This window comes from Amblyraja radiata, chromosome 14 (genome assembly GCF_010909765.2).
Source record: "Amblyraja radiata isolate CabotCenter1 chromosome 14, sAmbRad1.1.pri, whole genome shotgun sequence".
Taxonomy (NCBI): Eukaryota; Metazoa; Chordata; class Chondrichthyes; order Rajiformes; family Rajidae; genus Amblyraja; species Amblyraja radiata.
Window position 1 is genome coordinate 16,943,466 of NC_045969.1, and position 17,916 is coordinate 16,961,381.

Sequence of the window (17,916 nt, forward strand, 5' to 3'; positions counted from 1 at the left end):
GTTATTCATAAACCAGCAAATAATTTACTTTTGTCAAACAAGAAACTACATATGCTGCAAAATTGGGGATAAAAAATAAACTATTGGAGGAATTCAGCAAGTCAGTCAGCATCTAAGAGGGAATAATATCATCTGTCCATTACCCCATAGATGTTGTTTGACTCACTGGGTTCTACCAGCAGATAATTTACCGTTGTTGCACTTGATTAAGCTTTGTCTGTTCCTCCTATGCAAAAGATTGAATCACGACAAAGATTTTCCTAATCATTTAATAAGGGTATAAGGGATAGACGTAGAATTAAGCCATTTGGCCCATCATGTCTACTCTGCCATTCAATCATGGCTGATCTATCTTTCCCTCCTTACCCCATTCTCCTGCCCACATCCACTCTGTCCAAGCCTTTCACTATTCTGTATATTCCATGCTTTGCTACACTATATTCCATCTGCCACTTCTCTGCCCATTTTCCCAACCTGTCCAAGTCATTCTGCAGAGTCCCTTCCAACTATCACTATGTTCTAGCTTTTGTTCATCATGGCCGTTAAAAAGCACTAAATAAATGAATGAAACCTGCACAAACTAATGAACAAGAAAAAAATAATCTGTCACAACCACTGGCAAAATTCCTATGCTCTTTTCAATATTGGTGGGTCAAATGCATCCATAATAGCTTCAGTTTTCACCTGCCCAAACTTGCTACACTATCTATATTCAGGGGAATAAAATGCTTCATACACATTCAATCTCAGATCAGGAACTACTCACATTTGTACAGAAATCTCTATCTATGGACACGGAGGAGTTAGAATATAGGTTGGAAGTAATTGATTAAAGCCAATTAACTTTTAAATACTTGGTTAGAAAATACTTGGTTAGAAAATTCTTAACAAGCAGCTCCAAAGAAATTAAGTCTTGATGCTGTAGATCTACATTTTGAGTTACTAAACCAGAAACTTCCCATAATCCAATGAACCCAATTCCACATGCAGAATTATATGCATGAAAATTATATTTACATTTCATTGGCTGGTTTACTGATATATTATGGGGGGGGAAACAAAGACTGTAAAAGAGAAGATAATCGTTTTGGGAGGTTTCATTCCAAACAATGATGATCTTTTATTTTATTTTTTAATTGTGTCACAGGGCATGTGTGTTGCTGACATAACCAATATTTATAGCCTACCCCAAAATCCTGACTCCCCTTCAAGATGCTGTAATGCCACTCTCTGAAGCTTTTGCACTCTACATAGTGAAGATATTCCCCCTTTATAATCAAATAAGGCGTTCCTGGAAGATTAAAGGAGTTGCAATGTAATCTGTCATCATAATGATGTTTGTGTGTTTTGGGCTAGTTTGGAGGTAGTGGTGCTGCCACATGCCTGCTGCTCTTACTCTTACAGGTAAAGGAATGTTGCTGATTGGGGGGGGGGGGGGGTGCTCTGGAAGTAGCCTTGGTGAGTTTCCAATGTGTTGTTTGTAGCAGATAGAAGATGCACATTGCAGTCACTAAATAAGAGACCAGCATTTAGCACGGAATCTGTTAACGGTTCTCCAGTTTCCGCCCACATTCGAAAGACGTACAGGCTTGTAGGCTAATTGGCTTGGTAAAATTGTTCCTCGTGTATGTAGGATAGTGCTAGTGCGTAGGGATCGTTGGTCGGCATGGACCTGGTGGGCCAAAGGGCCTGTTTCCGCACCTCATCTGTAAACTAAACTAAAGTTACATCAAAATAATTTGCGAATTTAAAAAAATTTTTGCAAACCTTCAGCGAAGACTGCAATAGCAAGCATGAGTCTATCCAAGGCCATTGGTATTGCAGGTATTGTATGGACAATAATGTCCACCATACCCGAGAGACCATAGAAGAAATACATAGTTGAATGTTGCCAATTGGACAGATGATTCCAATCGTTTTCCTCATTGTTGTACAGCTGCAAGCCAGGTCCACCAGTGATAAATTGCTCAGACAGCATACCTGTAAAGCAAACCGAAAGATCAAGATGGCATTTCAGACTGCTATTTAGTCAGTACTATTTTTCAAATGCTTAACACTTCAAATTTCACAGGACACAGAAGAACTTGATAAAACTATCCTGAACAAAATGGTCATGTTTCCTATTTTCCTTTTCCAAATGCTGCTCCACCATTAATGAACACATCAGCTTCCTTTTCCAAAATTCAGTTGTCACCTCTCGAATGCACACAATATTGAGCTGAGTGAGCAGAACCTGGATTGTGGTTCTCTGGCGGACTAAGCATCAGTGAGGTGTGGTTCCTTGTTCCGCTGCATCCCGGATGTGATATCAGCTTCTACAGTTTCTTGAGTGTCTATTCTATTGCTCCCACAGACCTTTCTGATCCAGGACTACCACTCACCTATAACATGCAAGGCTTTGCCCCACACTCATTTCTCTTTTCCAGCTTTCTCTCTCTACTCTATCAGTGCAGTAGTATCCAAACAAAGAGGTGTCCTGACCCAAAACACCATCTTTCCATTCTTTTCACAGATGCTGCCAAACCTACTGAGTTCCTCCAGCACTGTATTTAGCTTAGGATTCCAGCATCTGTCGTCTCATGTCTCCTCTCTATGATATCAAATCCCGCCTCAAGCAGAACAGCCAGGCAAAGTAAACCAAAATATACTTGCAGATACAGAGATACAGTGCAGAAACAGACCCTTCGGCCCACCGAGTCCTCGCTGACCAGCAATCCCCGCACATTTACGCTATCCTACATGCAATATTTACAATTATACCAAGCCAATTAACCTACATACCTGTATGTTTTGGAGTGTGGGAGGAAACCAAAGATTGCGGAGAAAGCCCACGCAGGTCACGGAGAGAACGTAGAACCGCCGCACAGAGAGCACCCGTAGTCAGGATTGAACACGGGCACTGAAAGGTCGCACTGTAAGGTAGCAACTCTACTGCTGCGCCACCATGCTACCACTTGTAATGTTCCGTGCCTTAATATTTTATCCTCTAACAGAGGCAATTCTATATATTATTAGTTTCCTCCAAGCTGGAAAAATCAAATGAAGAGCGTACTCTTCTGACTTGTATCAAACCCTGCCAAAGATACTGCACGAAGCCAAAACAATGAGGGTTCTTTGCCATTGTCATTGCAGAGATTCAAAACTTACCAGTTCTTTAATTATACTGTCAAGACCAATGCAAGACCAATAACACAGTTCCTTAAGTCATTGCTGTTGTGATAATACCATTTGTAGTAAGTTACCAGAGATCTCAGCATATAATCACAAAAAATAACATTGATGCAAAAAATAGATAGCTCCACCAAATCACAATTATTAAAATTGGAGTTTGGAAATTAATTTTAAAATGTTGTGAAAGTGCAGTGCATTGTCTACGATTTGGACTCTAAAATTTAATTTTGGTTGAATTTTTTTGTAAGCTTCACTACATGACAATTAAGAGTTACTTTTCATGATTTGAAAATATTCCTGCATTTACTTGAACACAATCCATGTTGTTAAATGTTTTTGCTTGCAGTAATTATAAGTGCCATTTTGATCCCGTTCACTTTAATTAGATGGTTATCTAGCCACATTCCCCCAGAAACTAGGTAGAACAGGGGCAAACTGAGAAGATCTCTTTTAAAATAAGTATCATAATGTGAATAAAAAATTGCAGCCAATCTCAAAAGTATAACAGCAACAACATTCATCTTTGCATGTCAAATATTATACTCAAACTGTTTCCCTAACAGTACCATTTGATTAGGCACCAATAAATGCTTACATTCAATTTACAAAAAGGACGGACAGTGGTGCAGCCATAGAGGTGCTGCCTTACAGCGCCAGAGCCCCGGGATTGATCCCGACTACAGTTGCTGTCGGTACGGACTTTGTACGTTCCCCCCGTGACTGCATGGGTTTTCCCTCCACACTCCAAAGATGTACAGGTTTGAGGTTAATTGGCAAAGATTGTAACTTGTCCCGAACGTGTAGGATAGTGCTATTGTATGGGGTTTACTGGTCGGTGCGGACTCGGTGGGCTGAAGGGCCTGTTTCCTTACTGTATCTCTAAACTAAACAAATCATTAAATAGTTCAGGCTAGAAATTTACTGCATTTCCACTTCTATGTTACCACCACTATTAGTCTGTTAACTTCCCCAACTTCAGATCAGTGTCTAACACCCGATTGTAAACGAACTCTACTGCCCAATACCTAACTCTGCACCAACTGTACGGCTCAACACCCAACTGTACATCAAGGTTGAATGGCTACCTGACCTCCAGGTTCAGGAACAGCTTCTTCCCAACAACCATCACAAACACCAACTAAACTTAAAATTAGAAATTGTCTTGGTTGCACTCGAGACTTCAGGCTTTTGCTTTGTACTGCACTAATAGTTTTTTTCTAATTTATTGATCATTTTTTGTTTATTTATAGTGTTATTTATTAAGTATTGTGTTTAAAGACCTGATGTACTGCTGCAAGTAAGAATTTCATTGTTCCGTTTCGGCACACATGACAATTAAACACTCCTGACTCTTGTTATCCATATGACAATATATTTGAGATAGACTCAAAAAGCTGGAGTAACTCAGTGGGTCAGACAGCATCTCTGGAGAAAAGTGAAAAGGTGACGCTTCGAGTCAAGGCCCTTCTTCAGACTGAGAGTCAGGGGAAAGGGAAACGAGAGATATAGAAGGTGATATAGAACAAATGAATGAAAGATATTCCAAAAAGTAACAATGAAAAAACAAACAGGCCATTGTTAGAGACAAAAATGCTGGAGAAACTCAGTGGGTGAGGCAGCATCTATGGAGTGAAGGAAATAGGCAACTTTTAGGGACGAGGGGCGGGAAAAAGAAAGGAAGAGGCGGAGACAGTGGGGTGAGGGAGAGCTAGGAAGGGGAGGAGAAAGCAGGGACTACCTGAAATTAGAGATGTCAATGTTCATACCACTGGGGTGTAAACTGCCCAAGCGAAATATGAGATGCTGCTCCTCCAATTCACGGTGGTCCTCACTCTGGCCATGGAGGAGGCCCAGGACAGAAAGGTCGGATTCGGAATGGGAGGGGGAGTTGAAGTGCTGAGCCACCGGGAGATCAGCTAGGTTAATGCGAACCGAGCGGAGGTGTTGGGCGAAGCTATCGCTCAAGCCTACGCTTGGTCTCACTGATGTAGAGCAGCTGACACCTAGAGCAGCGGATACAATAGATGAGGTTGGAGGAGGTCGCACCTGGAAAGACTGCTTTTGGAAAGATTGTTAGCTGTGGGGTATGTGAAAACGAATCACAGACAATGAGACTCAACAAGACGACTTTGAACCTAGTACAACGACAGGTTGGGGAGGGATGGAGCGGAGAGGGGATGCAAGGGAGACTTGAAGTTAGAGAAATCAACATTCATACTGCTGGGTTGTAACAAGCCACACAAGTAAAATATATCTGAATACTTTTGAGAATATGTAAATGTCTGCTATAAATTATTGTTATTTTAAAAGCACAGCTGCAACGCCCAATTCTGCAGCAGCACCATCTATGGAATTAAATACTTACCTTGGGAGTAATCTGAAAATACTGGAACTGAAGTTTAATTATCCAGGCTTTCAAAAAGAACATCTTGAGTCAGGTCCCTTTGATAGAAACCTCCAGGGAAAACAGCAGTAAAGCATGCTGACATGGTGCACATATCCAGCTATTTATTTTGTACATTTCCAGCAGAAAATAAATTCTCACTTTTTCACCTCTCTAAACCCTTCCATCATTTTTTGCTTTACGTCATTTTGTTTTCTCAGTGCCACCTGCTCAACACTGATTTACAGACAGACCAGGTTGGAGCCAATTTAGATCATCAACAGTAATTGAAGCTTTGATTTGTATAGTCAAGAGACCACACCATGACAACAGATGAACATTAAAGCTAGGCAGGATTAGCTCCTCACAGGTAACTTGCTTGAAAACATACTTCACCTCTAATTACAATGGGAAAAAAAAAATCAATGACCAAAACATACGTAAAATGGAAAGGTACAGACCACAACCATCCGCATGTTTTGGTGTTCTGCTTTTTAGTGGTTTCCAATAGACCTGATTTAAGGTAATAAGAATTTGTAAAGTGAAAATACAATCATTTGGTTGTATGTTCCATTCAACCAGTGGTTCTTTCACTCTGCAGATGCTTTGAGCTGCAATGCATTTTGTTTTTATTTCAGATTTCTTGTTTTTATAGATTTATATATTTTTTAACCATTTCCTTGATTGTTATATTCAAGTATGAGATAAATTTGTACGGTGGAGCAGCTGGAAGAGTTGCTGCCTCATGGCTCTATTAGTTTACATCCTGGCCTCTGTCAGTGTGGAGTTTGCATGTTCTCCTTGGGATTGCGTGTGTTTTCTCTCACATCCCAATGGTGTGTGTGTTGGTCGGTTAATTGGCCATCGTAAATTGCCTGTAATGTTTGGTGAGGGCAGATGATGGGGAATGTGGGCAGAAGTAAATGGAATCACTGCAAGATTAGCGCGAGTGATAGTCATGGGCCAAAGGCTCTATTTCTGTGCTGCCCAACTATTAGTGCTTTATTCAGTTGAGATCACAAGGAATAAAACAGAAACTTAGCATGTCAAGCAATATCCGCAAAGTGAAACAGGTTTACTGGGTCAGGTGATGACCTTTTATCAGAAGCGTGAAAAGTTGTACAGGAAGTGAGACATGCAGAGAAAGAGGATAAGGACAGCAAGAATAATTGGTTTGAGATTGGGTTGGAGGGCAAGTGAGATTTGGTGACAAGTAAATGAACAAGGCAGGTAAAAACAATGGATAATAAAAGCATATATAACAAAATGGTTTAGTATTGTACAGTATTCACATAACACCAAGTCTAATAATTATTTTATTTCTGGAAAGGAAATCAATGGCAAATATTTCCCGATTAACTCAACACACCCCAGGTAGTTCACTTCTTAAGATGTACATCAAAGTAATTAGCCCAAGGTTCCAAACAACATGCTTAGAGAGCATTCCCACAATAGCCAGATTTTTCTCCAGTCTCGAGCTCCACGGACAGAAGTTCAATTATTTCTCTCATCCGCAGACCCCTCTATTTATCAGCTTCATCCCTGGTTAGCCCAGACCTAAACCCCTTCCACCTCCAACTGAAGCATCAGACCCACAATCAGGCTCTCGATGTTTGCCTAGTAATCATTGTTACCATTCCCCATTCGGCAGCACTTGAAAGGAATGTGCAGTAACAGTCAGCGGTATAGTTTGCATTGGACTAGAAACTATACTGAAGTTTGCAGCAGCAGGCCCATGACTGACGATTCATTTGGTGTGTCACCCCAAAACTTTGGGGCAGTGACATAGCAGTCGAGTTGCTGCCTCACAGCGCCAGAGGCCCAGGTTCGATCCTGACTACGGGGGCTGTCTGAGCAGAGTTAGTAAGTTCTCCCTGTGACTGCATGGGTTTTCTCTGGGTGCTCCTGTTTCCTTCCATATTCCAAAGACATACAGGTTTGTAGTTTAATTGGCTTCTATAAATTGCCCTTCGTATGCAGAATGCGAAAGTGGGATAACATTGAACTAGTGAGAATGGGTGATCATTGATGGTCAGCGCGAACTCGGTGGGCCGAGTGGCCTGTTTCCAAGCTGTATCTCTAAACTAAACTATAAGGTGGAGGTTCCAGCTTAATCGACTGTATGGAGTTTGTTACTGGTACTATTAAATAAGACTCATGATTTCAACTTTTAGAAATTGCATGTTACAATTGGAGATTTGCACAAATATTGGAAATGTTTTTAATTACAATGTTGTTTACAATTTACATTCTCTGGGAATAACAGCAATATACATAAAGAAAGATAAATAAGCCTCCCGCATACTGCAAAACTTCACCTGATATTAATATCCAAAGATACATAAAGGTTGTGTAGGAAGGAACTGCAGATGCTGGTTTACACCAAAGAGGGACACAAAAACTGGAGTAACTTAGCGGGACAGGCAGCATCTCTGGAGAGAAGACGTTTCAGGTCGAGACCTTTCTTCAGACCCGAAACGTCACCCATTCCTTCTCTCCAGAAATGCTGCCTGTCCCGTTGAGTTACTCCAGCATTTGGTGTCTATCTTCAATTCATAACATTTTTGATTTTTTAAAAACAGAGATATGGAGATGGAATGGACCAATTTGTTTTGCGATCTAACTCGCATGATAGATACAACCAGGCTAGTGGTTCTGACCGTCATTTACCCCTGGACAATCATCTCTACACTTCCATCTCCCACTGGGAGATCCCAAGGCCATGCTTCTCCTCCTTGTATGCTCACATTGAACAGCATCTGCTTCACTGTTATGCTAGGCATCGTCATGGGAAACCTAGCAATACCATATCTCTTCCTGGGATACGCAGGGAGGGGGGGAGGGGGGGGGAGAAAACAGCCCATATCTCTGATCAACAGCTATAATTTGTTCCTTCTCAACAACTCCTGGCTAACCTATTGTGCATTCGCACCATTTATAATTGATAATTGGTCAATTATTAATGATACAAATGCACAATAGGTTTTTATATACACACACATTGTTTTTTTTTCTCATTTCAGATACTGTTTACAGAGTACTTTGTTTAACTATTCTGTTGTGCTTCTGCAAGTAAGAATTTCATTGTTCTATCTGGGACATATATGACAATAGAACACTTCAGCAAATCTTCAGCTCTGACATGAAATACTTTTTCCAATGAACTTCCTAATGTTTGTCAAGTTCTATGAACAGCAGTTCTAAATGCAAAATTATATATTTAAAATATCATTCTTAAAACATGATTTTAAAATATAACTTATTAACAAAACAGGAGCTTATGCCTTACGATGGGAAGTGAGAAACACACTCTACCAACCCAAATTATGTTTTGTCAGCTATATCAAGTACAGCCTGTTATATTGCTAAGTTCGTGGTCCTTCTTTACATTCCCTTTTAGTATAACATTCTCCTTTTTAGTTCAGCACACATCGTAGCCCTAAAGTATGCGGTGTCATGGAGTCATCGAGTCTTACAGGGTGGAAACAGACCTTCAACCCAACTTGCCCACATCGGCCAACATGTCTCATCTACACTAATCCTACCTGCCTGCAATTGGCCATATCCCTCTAAACCTATCCATGTACCTGTCTAAATGTTTCTTAAACATTGTGATAGTGCCTGCCTCAACTACCTCCTCCGGCAGTTCATTCCATAGACCTACCACCCTCTGCATGTAATAGTTACCCATCGGGTTCCTATTAAATCTTCCCCTTCCCCCTCCCCCCACCTTAAACCTCTGTCCTCTAGTTCTTGATTTCCCCTACTCTGGGCAAGAGTGTGATGCTACCCGATCTATTCCTCTCATGATTTTGTGCCAGTGATGAGGTAACATTGTACAGCAATGGCATTATCAATAAGTATATAGGGTAGATGTACTTATAAAGAACATGGTTCATTTGTTTTCAAAACAGAAGAGAAGTAGATAAACAAGCATAAAAATGCCCAATTAGATTAATTTGACTTACCTATCAGTGCAAAGATAGCTTTCACAATTCCCTCAATTATGTCTATTCGCCGATGAACCGACATTGATGCGACATAACAAACATTCTTATTCTTTTTGCAGAGGTACCGCATCGGATATTTCACTGACCACCAGATGCCAAATAGGAGGAAAAAACTTCCAGGGAGTGCATGTCCCTTGAAATTACCCATGTGCCTTGAATGGTGAAAAAGAGGAAGTACAGTCAATGACAGAAAACAAAATTAAGAATGCATATCCATTCACATTTGTTCATAGTTCATAATTCACTTCTTGATAAAGGATAATTCTCAATTACTTAATAATTCAGTTAATTGGTACATTATTTTACAAACATTTTTTTAAATCTACCTTTATATAAATTTGATCACATTTAGTGTCATTTAATTGTCAAACTGTCCACAAAGTTAACACAAAAAATGTTAGACCGAATTGCATTCATATTATTTTTGAAAGCTGTAGTACAATAAGATTGATACATATAATACTGACCCTTTTATACGTAGCACAATAGACGGACAATAGAAAGGAAATAGAGAACTTGGCGACATGGTGTCAGGACAATAACCTCTCCTTTAATGTCAGCAACATGAAGGAGGTAGATAATGACCATGAAGCATGGAGGAGTACGTACCCCAATCAGCATCAATGGTGCAGAAGTGGAAATGGTTAAGAGCTTCAAGTTCCTTGGTGTTAATATTACCAATGATCTATCATGGACCAACCACATTGATGTGACAGTTTAGTTTGGAGTTTAGTTTGGAGATACAGCACTAAAACAGGCCCTTTGGCCCACTGAATCCGTGCCAACCAACAACCCCCATACACTAACACTGTCCAACACACATTAGGTACAGGTTACAATTTTACAGAGCAAATTAGCCAACAAACCTGTACGTCTTTGGAGTGAGGGAGGAAACCGGAGCACCTGGATAAAACCCACGCAGGTCACTGGGAGAATGTACAAACTCCATACAGACAGCACCCGTATTCAGGATAGAATCCGTATCTCTGGCCTTGTAAGGAAGCGACTCTACTGCTGTGCCACCATGCCACCAAGAAGGCACACCAATGTCTCTACTTCCTGCAGATTTTAAGGAAATTCGACTTGTCTCCATTGACTCTTACAAACTTCCACACATACACCATACAAAGAATGCTGTTGGGTTGCATCAGAGCTTGGTTTGGGAACAGCTCTACCCAAGACTGAAAGAAATTGCAGAGAGTTGTAGATGTAGTTCAGTCCATCACACGGACCAGACTTCTCACCATTGACTTTGTGTTTAAGAAGGAACTGCAGATGCTGGCTCATTGACTCCATCTCACCATTCTCACCATTGACTCTATCTACATTTCAAGCTGCTGCAGAAAAGCAGCCAATGTGATCAAAGACTTGTTTCACCCTGGTCGTCCTACTTCTCCCTGCTCCCTTCCGGCAGATGGTACAGAAGCTTGAAAGCGTGCACCGTCAGACTCAAGAAAAGCCTCTTCTTCTCTGTTATCAATCTTCTGAATGGTTCTTCCATAAGCTAGGGTACTGTCTGATTCATCTCTATTGAGGACATTGGACTTCATCTATGAAACTGATGTGCTACAATGCTGGGAACAATATTCTGCACTTAGTATCTTTCCCCTTTGCTCTATCTATCGTTCTGGAGTTTGATTTGATTGTATTTATATGTGGTACTGTATATCTGATCTGTTTGGACAGCATGCAAAACAAAGCCTTTTACTGTACCTCAATATACTAGGCAGTAATAAACCCAAATAGATAATAATGACTCTCCATCCCCAATGTCAATCAAATAGTTACTAGCTTTGTAGGGATACATATAGGCTGACTGGGATTGAGTGAGACTAGGGAAGAATTATTTTTGCCAAGAGCTTCCGCACTGAGAGATCCCTGAATTATAATGCAAAAACACATAAACTCTCAAAGAATGTCAGCACCTTCAATCTACCTTGTATAAAAGGCCTGCCAACTTCCCCAGGCAGTCTTTTCTGGGTCTACCTTTCAAAATCGCTTGCATTTGTAGTGTGCTATTCTTTCCTTCTCCATTCAATTCATTATTTTGCTTTCTTTAATTTTTGCTTCCAATTATGGATTTTCCCACCATGAATCCTTCACCTTTCCGTAGTCACAACAGCTCTTTCAAACTAAAAATTTGGCAATACTATTGGGTGGCTTCTCTAATCATTTTGTTTCTGCTCACATTTCGACACTTTGCTTTAATGGAAATTGATATCCGTAGAGCAATGCTCTACCCATAATATCCGAGGTTGGTATAGTTTAGTTCAGCTAAGAGATATTGAGCGGAAACAGGTCCTTCGGCCCATCGAGTCCGCACCGACCAGCGATCCCTGCACATTACTACCCTACACACACTAGTGACAATTTTACTTATTTTTTACATTTATACTAAGCCAATTAACCTACAACCCTGTACATCTTTGGAGTGTGGGAGGAAACCGAGGATCTCAGAGAAAACCCATGCAGGTCATAGGGAGAATGTACAAACTCCGTACAGACAAGCACCCAGAGTCAGGATCGTACCTGGCTCTCTGGCACCGTAAGGCAGTAGCTCTACCACTACGCCACTGTGCCGTCCTTAAAAAGGACATTTGGCATATCTTTGTGAATCATTGACAATTTTTTAAATGGTAGAGCAAAGGATTATTGATCAGGGGGATGTGACAGTCTACATGGAAACACATTGATGGAAAATAAAATACTTTGTGTACTTGATAAGAATAGCAGGAAAGTACCTGGTAATTAAAATGTCAAGGTGTGCTAAATCTCAATATACCAATTAAATAAACATGCTTTGTTCGTGACACTTCATGTTTTAAGATAGTCAGATAGTTTGTCTGCATAATGACACCCTGGATACATAATCTTTCTAGTGTACTCTTCAGTATAATTAATTATTGTCAGAACTATAGACTGCTTGGAAAAACTGACACAATGAGTGGAACAGAAAAGCTCATGAGATCAAAAGTAGCACATTCATTGCAGTCTACACCTGTAGCTAATTAGTAAAGCATTGTGAAAATGGAATTTGAAACTCGATGTAACAGTTCCATGAAACTGCACAACAATAGGTTGCATTTCAATTCATTGTACAATTTTTGACTATCGAAGTGTCTTAGGCAAATTCAATTATTTCAAATTAATAAACACTGGGGCAGATGTACTATAAAAATACCAATAGTGTTAACAATATTCACCTTAAGTTATGTGCAAATTAAATACCAATATCCTTCTTGCTTATATTGACTGTTAAACGAGGCAAATCCAGAGATTGTTATCCAAGGTGCACTGTTCCTTCATGAGTTGTAAAAACACAATTTTGTCATCTGTATCCCTTTTGAAATGTGAAGGAAGCTACGAAGTTCCGTGTTCTGACAGAATAGTTATGGGGTAAATTTACCACCAGAAATCTAACCATAATCATTTCATTTCAAATGCACTTGCAACAAATGTTACTAATATTAATTACAGACATAAGTATGGCACAGAAAATCAACTTATTTTACAAGCATGATGCGTTATCCCTTCGTATTAATCAAATGTCTCTTTTCGCCATCATATAACCATATAACCATATAACAATTACAGCACGGAAACAGGCCATCTCGACCCTTCTAGTCCGTGCCGAACACATAATCTCCCCTAGTCCCATATACCTGCGCTCAGACCATAACCCTCCATTCCTTTCCCGTCCATATCTATCCAATTTATTTTTAAATGATAAAAACGAACCTGCCTCCACCACCTTCACTGGAAGTTCATTCCACACAGCTACCACTCTCTGAGTAAAGAAGTTCCCCCTCATATTTCCCCTAAACTTCAGTCCCTTAATTCTCAAGTCATGTCCCCTTGTTTGAAGCTTCCCTACTCTCAGTGGGAAAAGCTTCTCCACGTCAACTCTGTCTATCCCTCTCATCATTTTAAAAACCTCTATCAAGTCCCCCCTTAACCTTCTGCGCTCCAAAGAATAAAGCCCTAACTTGTTTAACCTTTCTCTGTAACTTAGTTGCTGAAACCCAGGCAACATTCTAGTAAATCTCCTCTGTACTCTCTCTATTTTGTTGACATCCTTCCTATAATTAGGCGACCAAAATTGTACACCATACTCCAGAATTGGCCTCACCAATGCCTTGTACAATTTTAACATTACATCCCAACTTCTATACTCAATGCTCTGATTTATAAAGGCCAGCACACCAAAAGCTTTCTTTACCACCCTATCTACATGAGATTCCACTTTCAGGGAACTGTGCACAGTTATTCCCAGATCCCTCTGTTCACCTACATTCTTCAATTCCCTACCATTTACCATGTACGTCCTATTTTGATTTGTCCTGCCAAGATGTAGCACCTCACACTTATCAGCATTAAACTCCATCTGCCATCTTTCAGCCCACTCTTCCAACTGGCATAAATCTCTCTGTAGACTTTGAAACTCTACTTCATTACCCGCAACCCCACCTATCTTAGTATCATCTGCATACTTACTAATCCAATTTACCACACCATCGTCCAGATCATTGATGTACATGACAAACAACAGTGGACCCAACACAGATCCCTGTGGCACCCCACTCGTCACTGGCCTCCAACCTGACAAACAACCATCCACCATTACTCTCTGGCATCTCCCATTCAGCCACTGTTGAATCCATCTTGCTACTCCACCATTAATACCCAACCATTGAACCTTCTTAACCAACCTTCCATGAGGAACCTTGTCAAAGGCCTTACTGAAGTCCATATACACAACATCCACTGCTTTACCCTCATCAATTTCCCGAGTAACATCTTCAAAAAATTCAAGAAGATTAGTTAAACATGACCTTCCAGGCACAAATCCATGTTGACTGTTCCTAATCAGACCCTGTTTATCCAGATGCTTATATATATTATCTCTAAGAATTCTTTCCATTAATTTGCCCACCACTGACGTCAAACTAACAGGTCTATAATTGCTAGGTTTACTCTTAGACCCCTTTTTAAACAATGGAACAACATGCGCAGTACGCCAATCCTCCGGCACTATTCCTGTTTCTAATGACATTTGAAATATTTCTGCCATAGCCCCTGCTATTTCTACACTAACTTCCCTCAATGTCCTAGGGAATATCCTGTCCGGACCTGGAGACTTATCCACTTTTATATTTCTCAAAAGTGTCAGTACTTCCTCTTCTTTGATCATCATAGTTTCCATAGCTTCAAAGTAAAACAAAAAAGATTGCATTACATAACAAATTTTTCTCTTAAGTTAAAAATTTAACATGTACTTTTTGGTTCACACTATCACGGAATAACCATTCTGAAGGGATTTCCATTCACAAGCCTTTCAATGCTTTTAAGGGTGATATGCTATTTGCATCTTCAGCTGACATGCTGTGAAGAATATGGCAAAGGTAATTCTTTGAATAAAATCAGTTGAATTTCAAAAAAACTACAAAGAAACTCGGAAAATCCAGAAATTGTTTATTACAAATGTTAGTACTGGGCTCCTTAAATAAGTTCTGGAAATAGCTCAATTCCTTTTTGTCAAACATCTATTTTATACAGAATCAAAGAACAACAGATGTCAGACATGTCAGAAGAAGGGTCCCGGCCCAAAACGTCCCCCATCCTTTTTCCTCCAGAGATGCTGTCTAAACCACTTAGTCACTCCACCACTTTGTGTCTATCCACTTTATACAGTTGGATAGTTACCAGGCCTTTTATACTGGGCTAAGAACTAAAACATTGTACAGATGCCTGAATCATGGTGCTTAATTTAAGTAACAACTTGCATTTGATGCCAGTACATGACCAATCACAAAATTAGATGAGTGTAAACTGCAAAAATTCATCAAGATTTTTTTTAAACCATTTCGCCTACTGGCTGCTGACATTTTATTCCTAACTATTGCAAGCAACTAATCAGAAAATTGACTCCTGAATTCCTGGTCCGAGAACACTAACGCAATTATCAAAAAAGCTCATCAGCGCCTCTACTTCCTGAGAAGATTACGGAGAGTCGGATTGTCAAGGAAGACTCTCTCTAACTTCTATAGGTGCACAGTCGAGAGCATGCTGACCGGTTGCATCGTGGCTTGGTTCGGAAATTTGAGCGCCCTGGAGAGGAAAAGACTACAAAAAGTAGTAAACACTGCCCAGTCCATCATCGGCTCTGACCTTCCTTCCATCGAGGGGATTTATCGCAGTCGCTGCCTCAAAAAGGCTGGCAGTATCATCAAAGACCCACACCATCCTGGCCACACACTCATCTCCCTGCTACCTTCAGGTAGAAGGTACAGGAGCCTGAAGACTGCAACAACCAGGTTCAGGAATAGCTACTTCCCCTCAGCCATCAGGCTATTAAACCTGGCTCGGACAAAACTCTGATTATTAGCAACCACTTTCTGTTATTTGCACTACCAGTTTATTTATTCATGTGTGTATATATTTATATCATGGTATATGGACACATTTATCTGTTTTGTAGTAAATGCCTACTATTTTCTGTGTGCTTAAGCAAAGCAAGAATTTCATTGTCCTATACAGGGACACATGACAATAAACTCACTTGAACTTGAACATTTCAAACACCCAAACTTAGACAAGACCGCGTTTATTAGTTGGCTAAATTAATTCTCAATATTCCTCTTGCTGCATCTCCAGACCCAAACAATACCTTCATAGTCAGTGCTAAATAGGATTAGTTGCTTTTGAATCTAAGCAATTATCAACATAACAAACAACCACCACACATAAAGGTTTTTTTATTTTATGTTTTATTTTATTTTTTAATTCATGTTGTTTTACCTCATCCAGGAGAATAAATTCAAGTATTTATTTGCTGCCTATCTACTTTTACCCTTAATTTAAAAAAAATCTTAGCAGTCAATTATAATTACCATTTTAAATAAGGAAGATTTTAAATATTTGGTCGATTCCTATTGAACACATATAAATGTTTGCACTGCAAAATCCACCATTTTCTTCTCTCTCCTACATATTAAAATATAGAAAAGTAAACAACATTGCCCTTTCGATCTCATTAAATCATTCAGAAGCAAACTGTTTCAATTTCATCGGTGCATGCATTACATTAACCAAGTTTACCTAAATAGCCACGTATGCAATTAAATCTCACTGAATGGGAATAAGTTGTATGTAGAGCCACATCAAGATGGCTTACTGTTCGTGCTTAGAGCATTGGAATAAACACATTTGTAGCTACGTGTATCCATCTTTTTTTTTAAAACAGTGTCAATATAAAAAGGTAGAAGGGAAAGCTTTTAAAAATATTCAACTAGTTTATGGTCAATTAGATTTCCATAGCTGAATTGCTCTTTTGAAAGCAATGCAATAGTGAACAAACTGCTGTGAAAAACAAGTGTCCTCAAAATCATACCCGATTGAATACTGACATCACTACAACTGAGGGAAATTAATGAGCAGCTACACTGAATTTATTGATAAATCTCAATAATCAGCCGCAAAGCTCCAAGATCTGACAAATGGAATTAAAAAATTGCACAAATTTTTTATTTTTCAGAAATAACCATTTAATGCAGTACACGTCTTTTTTTTTAATTTGTAGATTAATATTTAGCAAGACACTTGTCTACCATGCATTGGTACAACATGTACCTTTACTTGAAGCATATATTATATGGAGCAAGCTTCTACAAAATGATTTCCCATTCTGCATTAGAAGGAAATGTCATACCTTTGATATCAGCACTTTTCTAATTCTGTAGCTCTGCAGGATATACTGTAATGAAATATTGAAATTATAATTTCTGCTTGTAGGTTATATTCCCCAACTGATAGGCAATGCAAACATATGGTAGTGTAGCAATTGAGACCATAGAACCAAGTTAATCTATAAATGCAATTTATTAATCATCTACCACAGTGGCATACAAAGACACTGTATGGAGATGGTTCTAGAAAGGCCAGCTGATAATGAAAGTCACAAAGAAAATTGCAGTCGCCCTGGTCATAATCATCCCATCATTTACATTCACAGGAGGTGTCCAAGAATAGGAAAACTGTGATCATCACAACCTCATTCTAAAAAGTGATAGAGATAAACCCAGTAATTACTGAAGAAACAGGTTAATTTTGGTGACTGTGGTAGTTTTAGAAACAATAATGAGGGACTCAATGACTACCATCAGGCACCACTAACATCTGCCCTTATGAAGTGCCCCAAGAGTTTGCCTGCAGCTCGAACCATGAACTCCTGCCTCAAATGACTTGGTTCCCCATCAATATGCTATCATCACAGCAGATACAATCTCACTGGCTCTCCAATCTGCTCTGGACCATCTGGATAACAGAAACAGATGTATACAACAGCGACATTCA

At 39.6% G+C, this 17,916-nt stretch overlaps 1 protein-coding gene across 2 annotated transcripts in view; it reads right to left on the reverse strand.

Moving 5' to 3' along the window:
* tmem45a (transmembrane protein 45A) overlaps positions 1–17,916 on the reverse strand; it is a 61,623-nt gene that overhangs the window by 5,728 nt on the left and 37,979 nt on the right. For both annotated transcript variants that reach the window (XM_033032623.1, XM_033032622.1), the window contains exons 2-3: positions 9,523–9,716; positions 1,768–1,980 (exon numbers count right to left, since the gene is read on the reverse strand). In XM_033032623.1, the coding sequence (XP_032888514.1) occupies positions 1,768–1,980; positions 9,523–9,712 (403 nt within the window). In that variant the 5' untranslated portion in view covers positions 9,713–9,716. The remainder of the gene's footprint in view (positions 1–1,767; positions 1,981–9,522; positions 9,717–17,916) is intronic.